We start from the raw sequence: 16,656 nt of genomic DNA, 5'->3' as shown, positions 1-16,656 counted from the left end.
CTTTTTATTATTGAATTCATCTTGCTTTTGTCGTTTTACTTGACTCCGTGTCGTTGACCAAATTAAGTGTCAACAATCTATAAAATGAATAAAAAAATTAGATTAAATGAGAAAATAGATAGAATGGTTAGAATAGTTTTTAGAGTGCCACATCATCTATATAAAAATTGTGTAGATAACGGAAATTCTTGTTTTTAACGGTTTATTATTTTTTTCTGTTAACTTTAACGGAATATTCTTATATTCAACATAATATTTTTATATTTAATGGTAGATTATAAACATCATTTAAACTTCAATATAAAATTAAATAAATAAATAATTAAAAAAATTAAAATATGATATTTTTGAGATATTTTACAATAATAATTATTTAAAAATAATAAAACTATATATTTAATAACTTAAATAAAATTTAATTAAACTTAATATTATATTAAACATATAATATATAATCTTTTGTTGTCATTGCCGAATTAAAAAACTAGAATAAACATACACTTAAAAAAAAAAAATTAATTAGTTAATTAAAATAGAATATTTTAAAGATATTTTATGATAATTTAAATAATTAAATCATATTTATTTAAAAATTCATACATATCATTTTTTATCTTATAAAATTGTGTGATAATTTATTTTTTATTAAGTGATTGAATCTCTTTTTCTTCATCAAATTCACCAAAATACATTGTGAGATATTTTAGAAACTAAACGTAATTTATGCATGTATACTACTGTCTACATTATGACTTTTTCTATTATTATTTTTTCTATTATTAATTTATTTTTAATTATTATTGTATTTTAGATATATGTCATGTAGCCATGTAAATATATATTTATGTCAACGTTGTACTTAGTTGTCATATATGTATAGATTATTGATATAAATATTTATATATACTGTAGAACTATAATTTATTCTATTATATATATATTTAAAAAAAACAGTGAACTAGTTTTTATTAAAATTATAGACAACGTTTACAACTTTAAAACTAAGTAAACGTGTATTGCATATTGTTTCTACCTAGTATATATATATATATATATATATATACTAGATACGAGCAACGCGTTTGCTTATTAGTTTTATTTATAGAATTTATTAATTATATTTATTAAGTGTGTATCATTGACATATAAATTTCAAATAAATAAACAATATTATATATAAAAAAATGACATAAACATATTAAATAAAAAATTAAACCAAAACACTATTTATGATTTTTTAAATTTATACATATAATATGTTTTTATACATAAATGATAATTTTTGTAATAAAAAATAAAATTATGTATTATATATTATTATAATGATATTTTATAATATTTAAATTTATATTATATAAGTATTAAATATTTAATTTTGTATTAAATATTTTATAATATTTGAATTCATATTAATATAATTAGTAAAAATTAGGATTATATATTATTATAATAATAATATTTTATAACATTTAAATTTATATTAATATACTTATTAAATATCTAGTCATGTATATATTATTATAATAATGATATTTTATAACATTTGATTTTGAATTCAAATTTATATTAATATAATTATTATATATTTACTCTTATATTAAATATTATTATAATAATGATATTTTATAATATTAGAATTTATATTAATATAATTGATAAATATCTATTTTTAAGTTAGTTTTAAATGTAAATTCTGTTAAAATTAACAAAACAAACCGTTAAAACCAAGAATTTCCGTTATTACACATTTTTTATATAGAAGAGATTTATGAATAAGTTATGATCCTAATATTATTTCATGAGTGTTCATTGTGGTTACAACGAAGCTTTTGCACGTTTTCGATAAATTTTGAATAATTTAAGGTGTTGAAAAGAAGGTTCCAGACCTCAATTTTGCCATGCACGCAATATTCTATTTGGACATTGTTTCGGTACCTTAAATTATTCAGAATTTTCTAAAAATATGAGAGTGAGTTGCTCTGACTATAATGAACATTGTCATATGTAAAAACTAGGATCATAAGTTGTCCACATGTGTGAACTAACTCTAGTTCACCACCACAGGCGTTCCCTATTTATAGTATTCGAAGCAAATACTTTCTTTTTTAATGGGATAACTTCATTCAAAGAAAAAAAATTACAAGTTAGGCAAATCTGCTAAACAATTATAGATGATCAAAGAGGAACTCCTTCAACCAAGAGCAATTAACAATGCATCTCAAAGCAAACTTAGAAATGTTTTGAGCCCCCATATTGGCTTCCTATAGGAATGAATATAAGAAAAATGAAGATAAAAAAGACTAGAATCTTTTAATTCTTCAATAAAACTCCCAGTTAACTTCTTTAATGGAATTGATATTTGTTGGCAATGATAGTAGCACAATCTGAAGTCAACCCAAAGCTCCTTATCTTTACGCGATTAGCAAGCAACATGCCCTGCTTGATAGCTAAAGTTTCAGCCATTTCCACGGTAAACAAACCAGCTTTGTAAGAAGCTTTGGAAGCAAACTCAACTCCTCTATCATCAATAGTCACCACCCATACCACACTATGGCAGCACTTTAATTATAGAAGCATTGACAATAACAGTTTATGAACCTACTTGAGGAGCACTCCATCTTGCCTTGTTTCGCTTATTAGTTTCTTTTTTTTTTTTTTGGTTGAAGGTGTTGGGCCCAAAATGCTCGGCCCGAAAACACTTGCCTCATTTATCAAATATTCAAAACAGAGCATTTATACACAGGGATGATCCGAAGGCAGAAGCCGTAGGTCAGAGGCAATCCGCGCCTCTGACCTTTGAGCGAGACATTTTAAAAGTTGGTATTTTTGGAGGGAAATTTAGTTATTCTCCTTCCTCCTTTTCAGGGTCCACTTGAACCAACTAACTGTTTTATATATTTCATCCTATAAATATGAGATTTTAAGAGGAAGAAGGGGACGAAACTTTGAACTGACTTAAGCATCAGAGTGTCTTTCTTGCAGAAAATCCCGACGAGTCAAAGGCAGGTTTCATCACCGGAGAAGACGCAAGTCGCCAAACGTTGTCGGGTCTTTACTTCCATATATAGAAAGACAAATTGTTGCCCCAACAGAAGGCATCACCAAAATTATGCATCCACGATAAAGCACTTTCTACCACGTCCATATCATTAGGAACAAAGCAGCCCATAATCTTTTTACTTATTCTTTTCCAAACTGCCCAAGAGAAGAAGATAAACTTTAAGAAGTCATCACTGGAGCACTTAGAATGAACTTGAAATAATAGATGTAAATGATCATCATTCGTATCAGGAAAACAATCAAATAAATTAACACTTTCAATTTTTTTTTAGCTTTTTTACACCCTCCAAAGAGCATGAACCACTGATTCTTTTTGGCAGCCACACCTGTAGCAAATGGGGTTGATCTCCATCCTTTTTTTGTTTAGATTGACCCCAACATGCAACCAGTTGTTACACACCTTCCAAATGAAATTCTTTATCTAGGGAGGTGCCTTCAACTTCCAAACCATCTTCCACCAGCTCTCCAATTAGTAGTATTAGAACATTTAGTAGAATCTCTCTTTGAGAAAGCCACTCTATAGCCACTTATAACTGAGTAGCACCCATTTTTGTTGAAACCCCAACTAAGCTCTCTTTTCTTCATATTAGTGTGAGCAAGGCCAAGCACCTAAGGGACATCATCGGGATGGAACTTCCTTACGATAAGGTGTCCTCATTCGAAGAACCATCCTCATTTTTTAAGACACTAACTCGAGTAATCAGCAAGAACATTCACTTTTGTTATAAGTAAAAGGGGTTGAAGCTCTAGGAATCCACTAGTCCTCATTAATGCAAACTTCCAAACCACTTCTAACTCCACTGGGCTCCTATAAGAATAACCTTTTTACTCCACATTAATCTTCTCCAAATATATAGGAACCATAAAATCCATTCTTACCTTCAAGAAAGCTATTATTAACAAAATAGCATTCTTTAAGCACTCTAGCAAGAAGGGAAGAAGGATTTTTAATGATTTTCCACCCTTGCTTAGCAAGCATGGCCATATTAAACTCCTCGAGGCTTTTGAAACCCATATTTCCCTTTTCTTTAGGAGCACAAAGCTTTTCCCACTTACACCAATGAATTTTCTACTACTTTTGAGAGGACGCCCACCAAAACTTTGCTGCCATTGCATGAAGTTCATTGATGAGACCCTTGGGATCTTAAAACAGCTTATAAGGTTGTTTTATTTCTCAATTCTTATCAATGGGGTAGCTAGAGGAAAAGTCCTTTCTCACTTGTTCATATTAGTGTGATCTACCATTTCCCTGCCTCTTCATGTTATGTTCCGAAGGGCTTTCTTGCTTTATTCATGAGGCAGAAACACAAGGCTTAATTAATGGGGGACAATTTGTTAAGAATTCTTTGCCGATGATAACTTTATTTTCCTCAAGGTTGTTGAAGTTTAGAGAGACAGAGTTGGTGAATTATGACACAAGCTTTTTCATTGATAAATACTCGTATTTGTATGCAATACAATAAACAGACAACTGAAACTAAGAGAATGGGTAACTACCTAAATATATAAATGGGTAACTAATATGTTAGGGAATTCACCTTCCTCACACAAGCTTCATCTACAAACACAAAAGCAACAAACCAATAGACACAACATGCACAAATTCTATAGGAAAATCAGCAAGAAAAAACACAATAAAATAAACACCAAGAATTATAGAGGTTCAGCCCAAATAACTTGAGCCTACATCCTCTTTGAACTCCCCTTGAGATGTTCTTCTCTGCACTATGAAATAGCAATGAAGATTACAACTTGTCACCACTAGAGAACTTCTACACTTGATGGATTACAATGCCTTGAACCCAAGCAAAACCCCAAGTATACTTGACCATGTACAAAGAAATCTCTCACCCAAGACCCAAGTGTTTCTCTCTCAAGTTCTCTCTGAAAATAACTCCTATTGTAACAAATGAAATATGTACTCTTATCTCTCTTGAACAACTGAGATAATAAGACTTATTTATAGGGGGATTTACAACTGTCATCTAACTTAAAAAATACCAGAAATAAACGCAGACACATCTGGCGAAATGGTAGACAAGACTGGAAGAAAAAACGTAACTTTGCTGATGTTTTTTGATGTTTAATGCAGGCCAAATATTCTAACAAATTTCCACCTTGGTCTTCATTAAACATGGATTGCAGAGATAAACATAACTTCCCAAGGATCCCAGTTCAGCCATCAACTATCATCCATGATCAATTTCGAGCAAGCTTAGGCAGTAGTTAAACTTGCTCAATGGCAATATCTTAGTTCTAGCATCAGCGGGGTTCTCTTCTGTGGGGACTTTATCAACATTGATTACACCTTCAGTGACCTTGTCACGAATAAAGTGATACTTGATCTCCACATGCTTAGTCTGGTCATGAAATACTGGATTCTTACACAAATGTATGGCACTTTGACTATCTGAAAAAATTGTAGCTTTTCCTTTGAACACTTGTAGCTCTTTTAGAAGACCTTGAATCCAAACACCTTCTTTGATTGCTTCAGTAGCAGCCATGTACTCAGCTTCAGTAGTTGAAACTGCAACTACAGATTGTAGTTGAGACTTCCAACTCACACAATTCCCACTTACTAGAAAGTAAAAGGCTGTAGTAGACTTTCTAGTGTCTCGGTCTCCAGCATAATCCGAGTCTACAAACCCACTGATTTCCACCTGATTAAGATGCCGCTTGTACACCAACCCATGTCTAGTAGTATTAATCAAATAACGCAGCAACCACTTCATAGCATCCCAATGAATTCTTCCGGGATTTGCCATGAATCTACTTAGAGCACTAATAGAGTGTGATAAATTAGGCCTAGTGCAAATCATTAGATACATTATAGCTCCAACAGCATTAGAATAAGGTACCTTGGCCATATCTTCCCTTTCAAAATCAGTTTTAGGACAATCAGCATTTGTAAGCTGATATTGACTTGTCAATGGCTGTTTGACAGCTTTAGCACCCTTCATAGAAAACCTTTTTAGAACCTTTTCAACATAAGACTTTTGACTGATGAAGATGGTATGTTGATCCCTATTTCTCTTGATCTCCATACCTAAAATCTTTGTAGCCATGCCCAAATCCTTCATTTCAAATTCTGTTTTGAGAAGAGCCTTCAATTTATTCAGCTTGTCCCTTTTGTCACTAATCAGCAACATATCATCCACATACAACAGTAGATACTCAACATATTTGAATTGTTGTCCTTTGAAGTAGAGGAAAGGATCATAGTAGCTTCTTTGAAAACCATGCTTTATCATGAACCCATCAAAACGTTTATACCACTGCCGAGGTGATTGCTTGAGGCCATACAACGATCTCTTGAGCAAACAAACTTTATCTTGGCCTTTGAACATCTCAAACCCAATTGGTTGCTCCATGTAAATAGTCTCTTCTAAGTCACCATGTAAAAATGCAGTTTTTACATCCATCTGGTCAAGTTCCAGATTGAACTGGGCAACCAAAGAGAACATGATTCTTATGGTTTTATATTTAATGACTGGTGAGAAAATCTCTGTAAAATCCACTCCTTCCTTTTGAGTGAAGCCCTTAGCAACCAACCTTGCTTTGTATCTCACTGGTTCTTGATCATTCATGCCTTCTTTTACTTTGAACAACCATCTACATGCTACTACATTCTTGTCTTTAGGTCTATTAACCAGCATCCAAGTATCATTCTTGTACAAAGACCTCATTTCCTCCTTCATAGCATCAATCCAATGCTTTGAATCTAAACCTTTTACTGCCTCTTCATATGAGTTGGGTTCTGAATTAGCTAACTCAACTGCAGACATTAGTGCATAAGCTATCATGTCATCCCAAGCTGTAAGTGTAAGCTTCTGGACTGGTTTTGGTTCCCTCCTGACTCTGTCTCTTGCAAGCTGATATGACGCGATCGGATCTGCATGAATTTCAGATGCATCTACACTTTGTTCTGGTTGCATTTCAGCTGGAGTTTGAGTGGGGTTCTGAATCTTATTTTCTTCCACCTGATTTGTGTTGGGTGCTCTTGTTTCCATCTGAACTAAAGTCTCTACTGTACCTGCATTGTTAGTACTATTTTGTTCTTGACCTGCAGGAATGTTAGTTTGAGATAAACAAGGAAAACAATCTTCTTTAAATATAACATCACGACTAATTATAAGTTTGTAACCTTTGTTTTCTTTAACCCATAATTTGTAACCTTTAGTTCCCTGTGGGTAACCCAAAAATACACACTTAACTGCTCTAGGATCTAATTTACCCTCTCTTTGATGTGCATAAGCAGCACACCCAAATACTCTTAAGTGAGACAAGTTTGGTGGTTTATTGGACCATTTTTCTTCAGGTGTCTTAAACTCTATAGTTGTATTAGGACATCTATTTACTAGATATGCAGCTGTCATTATAGCTTCCCCCCAAAATCCCTTGGGTATACCTGAACTAATCATCATACATCTAGTTTTATTAAGTAGTGTTCGGTTCATTCTTTCAGCCACCCCATTTTGTTGAGGTGTTAATCTTACAGTCCTATGTCTTTGAATACCATTCTCTCTACAATATGAATAAAAAATCTCATTGCAAAATTCTAATCCATTATCGGTCCTCAATATTTTAATCTTCCTATTTGTTTGATTTTCCATAAGAATTTTCCAATTTTTAAAAGCCTCAAATGCATCATTTTTATGTTTCAATAAATGCACCCATACTTTTCTAGAAAAATCATCTACAATAGAAAGAAAGTAATCGTTACCTCCAATTGTTGGAGTCTTTTCTGGACCCCATAAGTCTGTATGTAGGTATTCAAGTATGCCCCTTGAATTGTGTTGCCCAACTTTGAAAGCCAATTTGTGATGTTTGCCCAAGACACAATTCTCACAAAAATCTACCTTGCTCACCTTATCCTTTCCAAGTAAGCTTTGTTGCTTTAACACTGGCAAGCCTTTATCACTTATGTGACCAAGCCTCCTATGCCATAGGATTGCCTTGTGATCTTTTGGTGCCTCAGCTAAAGTATTACTGCCAGTTACTGTTTCACCAATTAGGTAGTATAGAGAGTCCTTCTTAATTCCCTTAAGAACTACCATTGAACCTCTACAAATCTTCATGGTTCCACGCTCTATTTTTACTGTATAATCTGCACCATCAAGCACACTTAGTGAAACCAAATTTCTAGATAGATTAGGAACATACCTGACATTCTTCAATGTTCGAATGACACCATCAAACATTTTGATGTTGATTGAGCCTATTCTAGTTACTTGGCAAGATTGATTATTCCCCATAATAACCTTACCACCATTCAACTCTCTGAAATCTTGAAGCCATTCTTTATTGAAGGTCATATGGTATGAACACCCAGAGTCCAAGATCCAATCTTTTTCGTTTTCTCCTGTTGCTGCAATTAAAGCTTCAACATCATTGCAAGCTTTTCCAATATTTGCTGAATCCGTATGTTCAGATTTTCCCTCGTAGATGGATCTAGCACTTTCACAGACGGAACTCCTGCCCTTTTGTTTTCTGAGCCAGAGATAACAATCTCTCTTCATGTGACCAAGCTTGCCACAATGAAAACACGCCCTTGAATTGTGTTGGATCTCTGGAACCAGATCTACCTCTGCTCTTGTTGTGCCTTTTACCATGATAGCCATTTGAGTTTTTGTGTGGTGATCGACCCCTTGCGTAGTTGCTTTCTCCAAGGTTTGGTGAAGAAGATTTTTATGATTTTAACTCTAAATCCTTTGATTTCAATGCTGAAATTACTTCTTCTAAAGTAATTGATGTACGACCATACTTGATAGCACTTTTGACCTCCTTACACGGTTCAGGCAAATAATTTAAAATGATAATTGCTTGGTTTTCATCACTTAAAGCTTCTCCTTCTCCTGAGTTAGCCAACTCAATGTTCATCCTTAGAAACTCATCCAAATTCTGCTCCAAAATCTTGCCACTGCTCATCTTAAATCCAAAGATTCTTTCCTTAAGAAAGATTTTGTTGGTGAGAGTTTTTTTGGTGAAATAACTCATCTAGTTTCTTCCAAATCTTGGATGGAGTGTCTTCTTTATCAACCATTCGGATGATGGAGTCCGACAAATGAAAAATCATAATCCCAATGGCTGATTCGAGCATTTCTTCTTTTTGATCTTTTGTAGTACCTTCTGGCCATGAAATGGGATCTTCAAGAACACGCAATAACTTTTGAGAAGCCAACATTCCTTTAATCTTCATTCTCCAAATTCTAAAATCTTCATTACCATCAAAACTCTCTATTTCAAGCTTCATATTACTCATATTGTTGCAATAACTCCAATCCAAGAGACTTTGAACAAATTCTTGAACCTTCGAACTCGATTCTTGGACTTCTTTCTTAACTGAAACTTTTCCTGTGTCACTTTCTGATGAAGAACTTGATTCAGCCAATTCTTCCATTCTTTGTCACATTTGATCTTGAAGCTAAACTTTGCCAATCAACCTGGCTCTGATACCACTGTTAGGGAATTCATCTTCCTCACACCAACTTCATCTACAAACACAAAAGCAACAAACCAATAGACACAACATGCACAAATTCTATAGGAAAATCAGCAAGAAAAAACACAATAAAATCAACACCAAGAATTATAGAGGTTCAACCCAAATAACTTGAGCATACATCCTCTTTGAACTCCCCTTGGGATGTTCTTCTCTGCACTATGAAACAGAAATGAAGATTACAACTTGTCACCACTAGAGAACTTCTACACTTGATGGATTACAATGCCTTGAACCCAAGCAAAACCCCAAGTACACTTGACCATGTACAAAGAAATCTCTCACCCAAGACCCAAGTGTTTCTCTCTCAAGTTCTCTCTCTTTCTCTCTCTGAAAATAACTCCTATTGTTACAAATGAAATCTGTACTCTTATCTCTCTTGAACAACTGAGATAATAATACTTATTTATAGGGGGATTTACAACTATTATCTAACTTAAAAAATACCAGAAATAAACGCAGACACATCTGGCGAAATGGTAGACAAGACTGGAAGAAAAAACGTAACTTTGCTGATGTGTTCTGATGTTTAATGCAGACCAAATATTCTAACATAATAGAGTGAATCTAATTAATTACAATTGATTTACTCATTATGAATGGTTGACTCTTGTGATATCTTTGTCATGCTCCCACAAGGACAATCAATGTGAGAGTCCAATCTTAAAAGTAAGAGTATGTGGAATTGCTGATGCACTAGAAGTTTGGTAAGAGCATCAGCAAGTTATCTTTGCTTGAGACATGAGTAACACGTAGCAACCCACTGTGAACTTGTTTTCTAATAAAGTAATAATCCAGAACTTGCACAGTTAATTTGATCCGAAAAAGGTGAAATTCTTCAATAGGCAAGTGCTTGATCACAAGAGGAGGATCTTGATCTTGAACTTTGTAGACAAAAACTACATCTGAGTAGAACATATCGTAATGGAAGACAAGGAAAAGAAATGGGAAGATGAGATTATAGATGGAGTCATAGTGAGGTAAGGGTTTTTTTTTTTTTTTTTTTTGAATAACAATATTAGTAATTGTAACATTGGGAAGATTAGGGAATAGAAGTGATATGGTTAATAAGAAAAGTATTGGAGAAGAATTTTGGAAGGGTGAAGAGGATAAATGGGAGAAGAAGCATAAAGGAAAGAAAGATTAGAATACATATAAAGAAAGGAAAAAAAGAATAAAGTTTTGTTTTTTTGAATGTGAGAATAGAATAATAGAAAAGAGAATAAATTGTTAAAATTAAGGTAAATATATAAGATTGATGGTAGTCACAAAATAATAGTTTTTTTTTCTTTCTAAGAGCATCTCCACTGATGGCACTACCGGCTATGATGCAATTTTAGAAAAAATGCAAAATTTAATATTTTATTTAATTAATATAACTTTAACTAAAAATAATAAATGAAAAACAAAGCAATGTTGCCAACAGTGAGCAACATTGCCAAAAACTAAAATTGAATATGTATTATTTTATTAATTTTATGACTCACTTTAACATAAGTACCATTTTTGGCAATGACCATTGTTGATGGTCTGAGAATGATAAAAATGTAATTGAGTGAGAAGAGAAACCTACTCATATATATTTTAACAATAATGAAATGAAATGAAAAGACAGGAAGATGACGACTGAGAGTAGTGGGCGAAACCTTGAGAAACATTTTGCCATGAATTTATTAGGTAGTGAAAGAGGGAAATTGAAAGAATAGAATGGAAATATCTAAAAAAAAGTACATGAAGATATGGATTTTGTTTAGTTCAATGAAGATGTGAATGTGGCACATTTTCATTGATAAATGTACATTTATACACAATACAATGAACAGAAAAGAGAAACCAAAAGAATGAGTAACTTCCTAAATTTATAAATGGTTAACAAAAAAAAGTGTATCTAATTAATTATAATTGATTTTCTCGTTATAAATGATTGACTCTTGTGATACATTTTTAATGTGTGAATGAGTGTGAGAAATTTGATGCAATTATAAGGAAATATTATTCTCTTCCCTGACAATGCTTTAACTTTGACAAGCCGAACCTTTGTGCGAGAAAGAGAGTGCTTGATAGCATTGGGTTTGGGAGTTCGCAAGCGGACTCTCAAAAGAGAAAAAAAATATTTACAATGACCAAATAGAAGGTTTGGAATAAGCTCAAAAGAGGTAAAGACTATTTTTATAATAATTTATTTACACTTCCGGATACACTAAAAAAGTTTCTATAAATACATTAAAAATATATATTTTTAAAATAATGCCGATATTTACTCACAAATTAAAAATTAATTTACTCACAAATTAAAAATTAATTAAATAAAGAAGAAATTGAAAATGAGAATTAAGGATTTCTTTTCGAATAGGGTAGTTTTGATTTCAATTTTTTTGTCGAATTATAGGGCCCTCTTTTCGGGATCTTATCATCCTCTTTCTCTGGCGGTTTTTCCTTTTTGCCCTTTTAATTTTTAAAGCCATATTTATTTTACTTTATCTTTTTATCGTAATTTCGATATTCTTTAATATAACATCGAAGCATTGATGATACCCAAACCAAAACCCTGATTCTTTCCTCCTTTTATTTTTCGTTTTCTTCTTTGGTTGCAGAAGCATTGCCATGGCCAAAAGTTCCTTTAAGATGGAGCATCCTCTTGGTTCGTTCTCTCTCTTCCTCATATTGAATTTTGAATTGTGATTTACTTTTCAATTTTAGTATTTAAGATCCGGTTTGATCCAGATGATGAGCCTTATTCGGCTGTTCTTTAGGTTTGATTTGTGGCTATAGATGCTTTTGATGGCGTGAAATAGGCATCTTTACCTATATTCTCATTTGGGTCTTTTTCTTGTGTTTGTTGTTCTTATAATTGTATTATCTGTATGGCTGCTTAGGGCTAGGTTTGCGTATGTTTTTTGAAATATGCGACCTAAACAAAATTGTTATTGAAAAGCTTAAATTTTGTGTAATAGAATGCTTGTGAGGTAGAAAATTGTGAATATATCTGCAACATGTGCGATATGTAATGGTTTCAATTTTGATTATTATCTTCTTTAAGCATTAAATAGACTCCTGTCATATCTCTTGACCTGTTTACATCAGTGCATAGAATCTATGTTGAGGTTTAAAGTTTGTTCTTTCTTTTAAACCAGAAAGGAGGCAAGCTGAAGCTGCTCGGATCAGAGAGAAGTATCCAGACAGAATACCAGTACGTTTTTTCTTTTATCTCTGTGTCTGTTAATTAAGACCGCTAATAATTTTGATCCTCTGTGTAATTTGTGTAATTTCTTGCCTTGATTGTGCAGGTAATTGTAGAAAGGGCTGAAAAGAGTGATGTGCCTGAAATTGATAAGAAAAAGTAAGAAAAGGTTTATGTTTTTTTTAATGTTTTTTGAGCAATGTTGTAATCCAAATGTTGGTTGAATCTTTTGTTTGGTTCTTCCTTGCTTACTTTTACTTGTTGGAAACAATATTGATTATGTACTCTCTTATGCAGAATAATTGGGTATAGTTTTTGGTTGTTATGTAATTTGAGTATTGGGAGTTGTTTGCCATGAGGAGATTTTACTTGTGTGTGTTTTCCTTAAATGACTTTTGAACTCAGTCATGGCTATGCATTTGTGAATTCTGTCCTAAAATTGAGTGGCCAGTGGAGGTTTTTACAACAACTGTTACAGTTTCAGCCTTCTCTTCTATGTTTTCACCATATGAATTCTTCTGTGTGTGAGTAATCTGATAAGTAGATGGTGAAATCTTTGTGTTGGATTTACTGTAGGTATTTGGTCCCTGCTGATCTGACCGTTGGCCAGTTTGTGTATGTGGTCCGAAAAAGGATCAAGCTCAGTCCTGAGAAAGCCATTTTCATTTTCGTTAAGAACATTTTGCCACCTACTGGTGAGATAATGCTTTGTTTAGTTGCAAATTGTGTGAATTGTTATCTTCTTATGATTTGGTCATGATTTTAAACTCTGGGGTCGTTTGGTTGCAGCGGCTATGATGTCTTCAATTTATGAAGAAAATAAGGATGAAGATGGTTTTCTTTATATGAGTTACAGTGGTGAGAACACATTCGGGCTACTGTGAAGTGAAACATGGTGAGAGCCACACCTTCTTTGTGAATATAACTGGCTAAAGAAGAGAGAAAAAAGAGCGTGGTGTTTGTAAATTCTCCTGGTCCATTTGATGTTTTTAGTTTTAAACCACTTATGTTTATTTCAATAATTTGGGAACTTCTATTATATGGGTAACGCATTTAGTATATATACTAAACTTTTCAGCTTCTTGCTGAATTTCCTTGAATGTTTCATTTCATCTTTGCTTTGAATTCACAGATTTTTCTTATACCACTCAAAACTTATCCGGCTTTTATCGACCTGTTTATGAAAACCTCATCCTTTCGTAATATTCAAAGTTTACAATTTACATATAATAATGTGGGACCTGTATGAAAAAAATGGGAATTTTGCATATCACAATAATTACGATTATTACTCCTAAGTGTGCAATCATTTTAATAAATTTTACATATCATCATTACTTCAAATATTGTCAAATAGTGTTTTGGAATACTCAAAATTACTCATTGCAAAGAGATACAATCCAATCGTTTGTTTTCATCAATACACATTGAGTAATGTGTACTCATATGCACCCAAATATTCACCCTAATATTTGGGAATGTGATGTGCAATCTTTTCAAATTAGATTCAATTTTACTTAAATGTATCATAATAACTCTTCATCATTACTTCATATTTTCTCTTCTCTTTACCGTTTGAATTCTATCTTTTCATGTATATTTTAAAATATTTATCAAGCTCCTTTTGAAAAAAATCAGTAATTATATAATTAGCTATTAATAATTTAAAAAAAAAAACATTTCTTTTGTAATTATCTATAAACTATATTTCTAAATAGTTGAGAGCCAAAAAAAAAAAAAACTTAACTATATGAGTTAATAATTTGATTTTTCAATAGCAATTGACATAAGAGAATTGATATACTCGTTCAAGAGATCGATTTACAGAATAATAAATTGAATTATTTAAATAAAATTTGTAAATCTCACAAAATCCAAAGGAAACGAAAAACTAAATTGATAGACTGAAAAATCTACACGCATTCTTTACTTGTTCTTTTCCAACAAGTTACTTAGAGGTTCTTTTCTGATACTGATTTTTAACCCATTTGATACCAAGAGAGGTTCCACTCTTCACTTTTTGGGCACCGAAGACCGCTGCAACCTTAGCCTTGCCGAGTCCTGCCGAGGCCACTGCTTTGACCTCTGTCATCTTCTTCCCACTGCCTTTCTTCGACCCTGCCTTTTCACCGCCGTCCCCTTCGACACCGTAGCTCCCCCCACCCCATTGATCAGCCCAACTTGGTGGTTTGCTTTCCATGGTGTTAGTTCACTCTAAAATTCAAAAACCAGGAAAAACATTACTTTAATAACAAAGTTTCATGAGCAACGTTTTCTATGCTTGTCCTCTTACGGTAACTTAAAACATAACTGAGAAGTTTCAGATCAATTAGTAAAATACATGATGGTTATGCACTAAACCTATACTTAAAACAATTTCAAATTTACTCTACTATTTATTCAAAGGAAAACATATGATAACATTGTTTGTACTGAAATTTCGAAGCGTATTTAGATTTGTCAGATTTCTGAAATTCATAGGCAAAAACAGAATTAATTCATACGAATTTCTTCAAGCAGGTCCATGACAACCCAACCCAGATTAAAAAAAAAAAAAGCTGTCGTATTTGTATTAAAAAATCATAGATGGAAGAAAAATATATTACAGCCCCTTTAGAACCTTTAAACCTAAAAGTATTGCTTCAAAATCTTATATACGGTCAAACTAGTCACACGGGGAATTAAACTAATTCGCTCAAACCCGGATGATTTCAAAAATTGATTGATTTCATGGGATGATCCAATTTATAGAAGAAAACAATTTGAAATTAATAATATGAAAATTGAGAAAAGGGAAGACCCACCGGGCCAAACATGAAAGATAAAAACAGGCACGTGTAACAAGCAGAGAAGAAGAGAGAGAGAGAGAGTGTGTACCTTTGAGTTTGATGTGAAAGATTCGAGCACGAGAATGAAATTGAGAGAGAGAATAGGGCCCTCTGCTTTGTTTTGCTTTGCCTTGTGTGAGAATGGCGGCTTCTGAGGGTAGAAGAAGGTTTTTAAAGCTGAGATTAGAGTTAGAATTGGAGAAGGACTATTTAAGTCGCTGATTTTCGGGATTTATTTATTTAAGGTCTAAATACAAAATACGTCACTATATATATATTTAATGTGTCTTACACGATGGGTCGTTGACTATCTTTACTTTATTCGGCTTAATAGATGCAAGTTGGGCTGATTGGGCTTATCTATTCACACCTATTTTTATAAAAACTTATTCGTACTTTTACTACTACTTTTTTTTTTAAAGTTGATTCATAACACTTTTTCAGAAGATTTCTACCATATTTATATTTTCTCTGGTTTATCAGTATCAGTGTATCACAATATTGTTGTTGATTTGCAAACTGTGTATAAAACTTGCACAGATTTGTTGATAAGGAAAATTAAGTGATATTTGTGAGATTAACACATAAAAAGAGAACTGGGCCGGATGGTGAGTGAATTGTGCTTACCTCGGAAGCACAATTACCTCGAAGTAAGTGAATAACCATGCTTTCCATTTACATATTTTTTAAACTAATTATTGAAACAATATATGTTTATAATTTTTTTAGTTTTATTTTTTTTTTGTGTGTGGAAACACATAATACACAAATTAACATGTAAGCATTGACTGATTATTTTATTTTCACTTTTTAAATTATAACTGTGGTTTATGTTTTTGGAGTACACATTTTTTTTTGTTTAATTTCACTTCTTCAGTATTTTTGGCTCCAAAAATAAAAATAAAATGCTCTAATTTCATTGATTAAGTCAAGTAAGGTTCATATACTATTTAAAAGGTTCATTTGGGGAAATTAGTGACTTGATCACTCACTTCTCTCTTTCTTTAAAAGAACTCTCTCTCTAGCTTTCAAGATTACTAGTTTTCCCCAAGATTTTTGTAACACCTTACTTCCTTAGAACCGTT

General features: G+C 32.5%; 1 protein-coding gene and 1 long non-coding RNA gene across 2 annotated transcripts; one reads left to right on the top strand and one right to left on the bottom strand.

The window, feature by feature from the left end:
- Positions 1-12,034: 12,034 nt before the first annotated feature.
- Positions 12,035-13,843, top strand: LOC133817571 (autophagy-related protein 8C-like). The gene is made up of 5 exons (XM_062250117.1): positions 12,035-12,203; positions 12,697-12,752; positions 12,850-12,902; positions 13,320-13,438; positions 13,533-13,843. Exons 1-5 carry the CDS (start codon positions 12,167-12,169, stop codon positions 13,625-13,627), a joined length of 360 nt encoding a protein of 119 aa, XP_062106101.1. The 5' UTR covers positions 12,035-12,166; the 3' UTR covers positions 13,628-13,843.
- A 720-nt stretch (positions 13,844-14,563) lies between these two features.
- On the bottom strand, positions 14,564-15,864 carry LOC133817570 (uncharacterized). Its single transcript, XR_009885587.1, has 2 exons — positions 15,621-15,864; positions 14,564-14,957 (listed from the first exon to the last, which is right to left on the bottom strand). It is a non-coding gene; the product is annotated as an uncharacterized LOC133817570 (long non-coding RNA).
- Positions 15,865-16,656: the final 792 nt, after the last annotated feature.

The sequence above is a fragment of the Humulus lupulus genome, chromosome 2 (genome assembly GCF_963169125.1).
Source record: "Humulus lupulus chromosome 2, drHumLupu1.1, whole genome shotgun sequence".
Taxonomy (NCBI): domain Eukaryota; kingdom Viridiplantae; phylum Streptophyta; class Magnoliopsida; order Rosales; family Cannabaceae; genus Humulus; species Humulus lupulus.
The sequence above is the reverse complement of the archived record's forward strand: the minus strand, read 5'-3'. Positions and strand labels throughout refer to the sequence as shown.

Coding starts and splice junctions, on each gene's coding strand:
- LOC133817571 (XM_062250117.1), top strand. CDS start 12,167: ATGGCCAAAAGTTCCTTTAAGATGGAGCATCCTCTTG. Junction 12,204..12,696: donor TAAGATGGAGCATCCTCTTG/GTTCGTTCTCTC, acceptor CTTTTAAACCAG/AAAGGAGGCAAGCTGAAGCT. Junction 13,439..13,532: donor GAACATTTTGCCACCTACTG/GTGAGATAATGC, acceptor GTTTGGTTGCAG/CGGCTATGATGTCTTCAATT.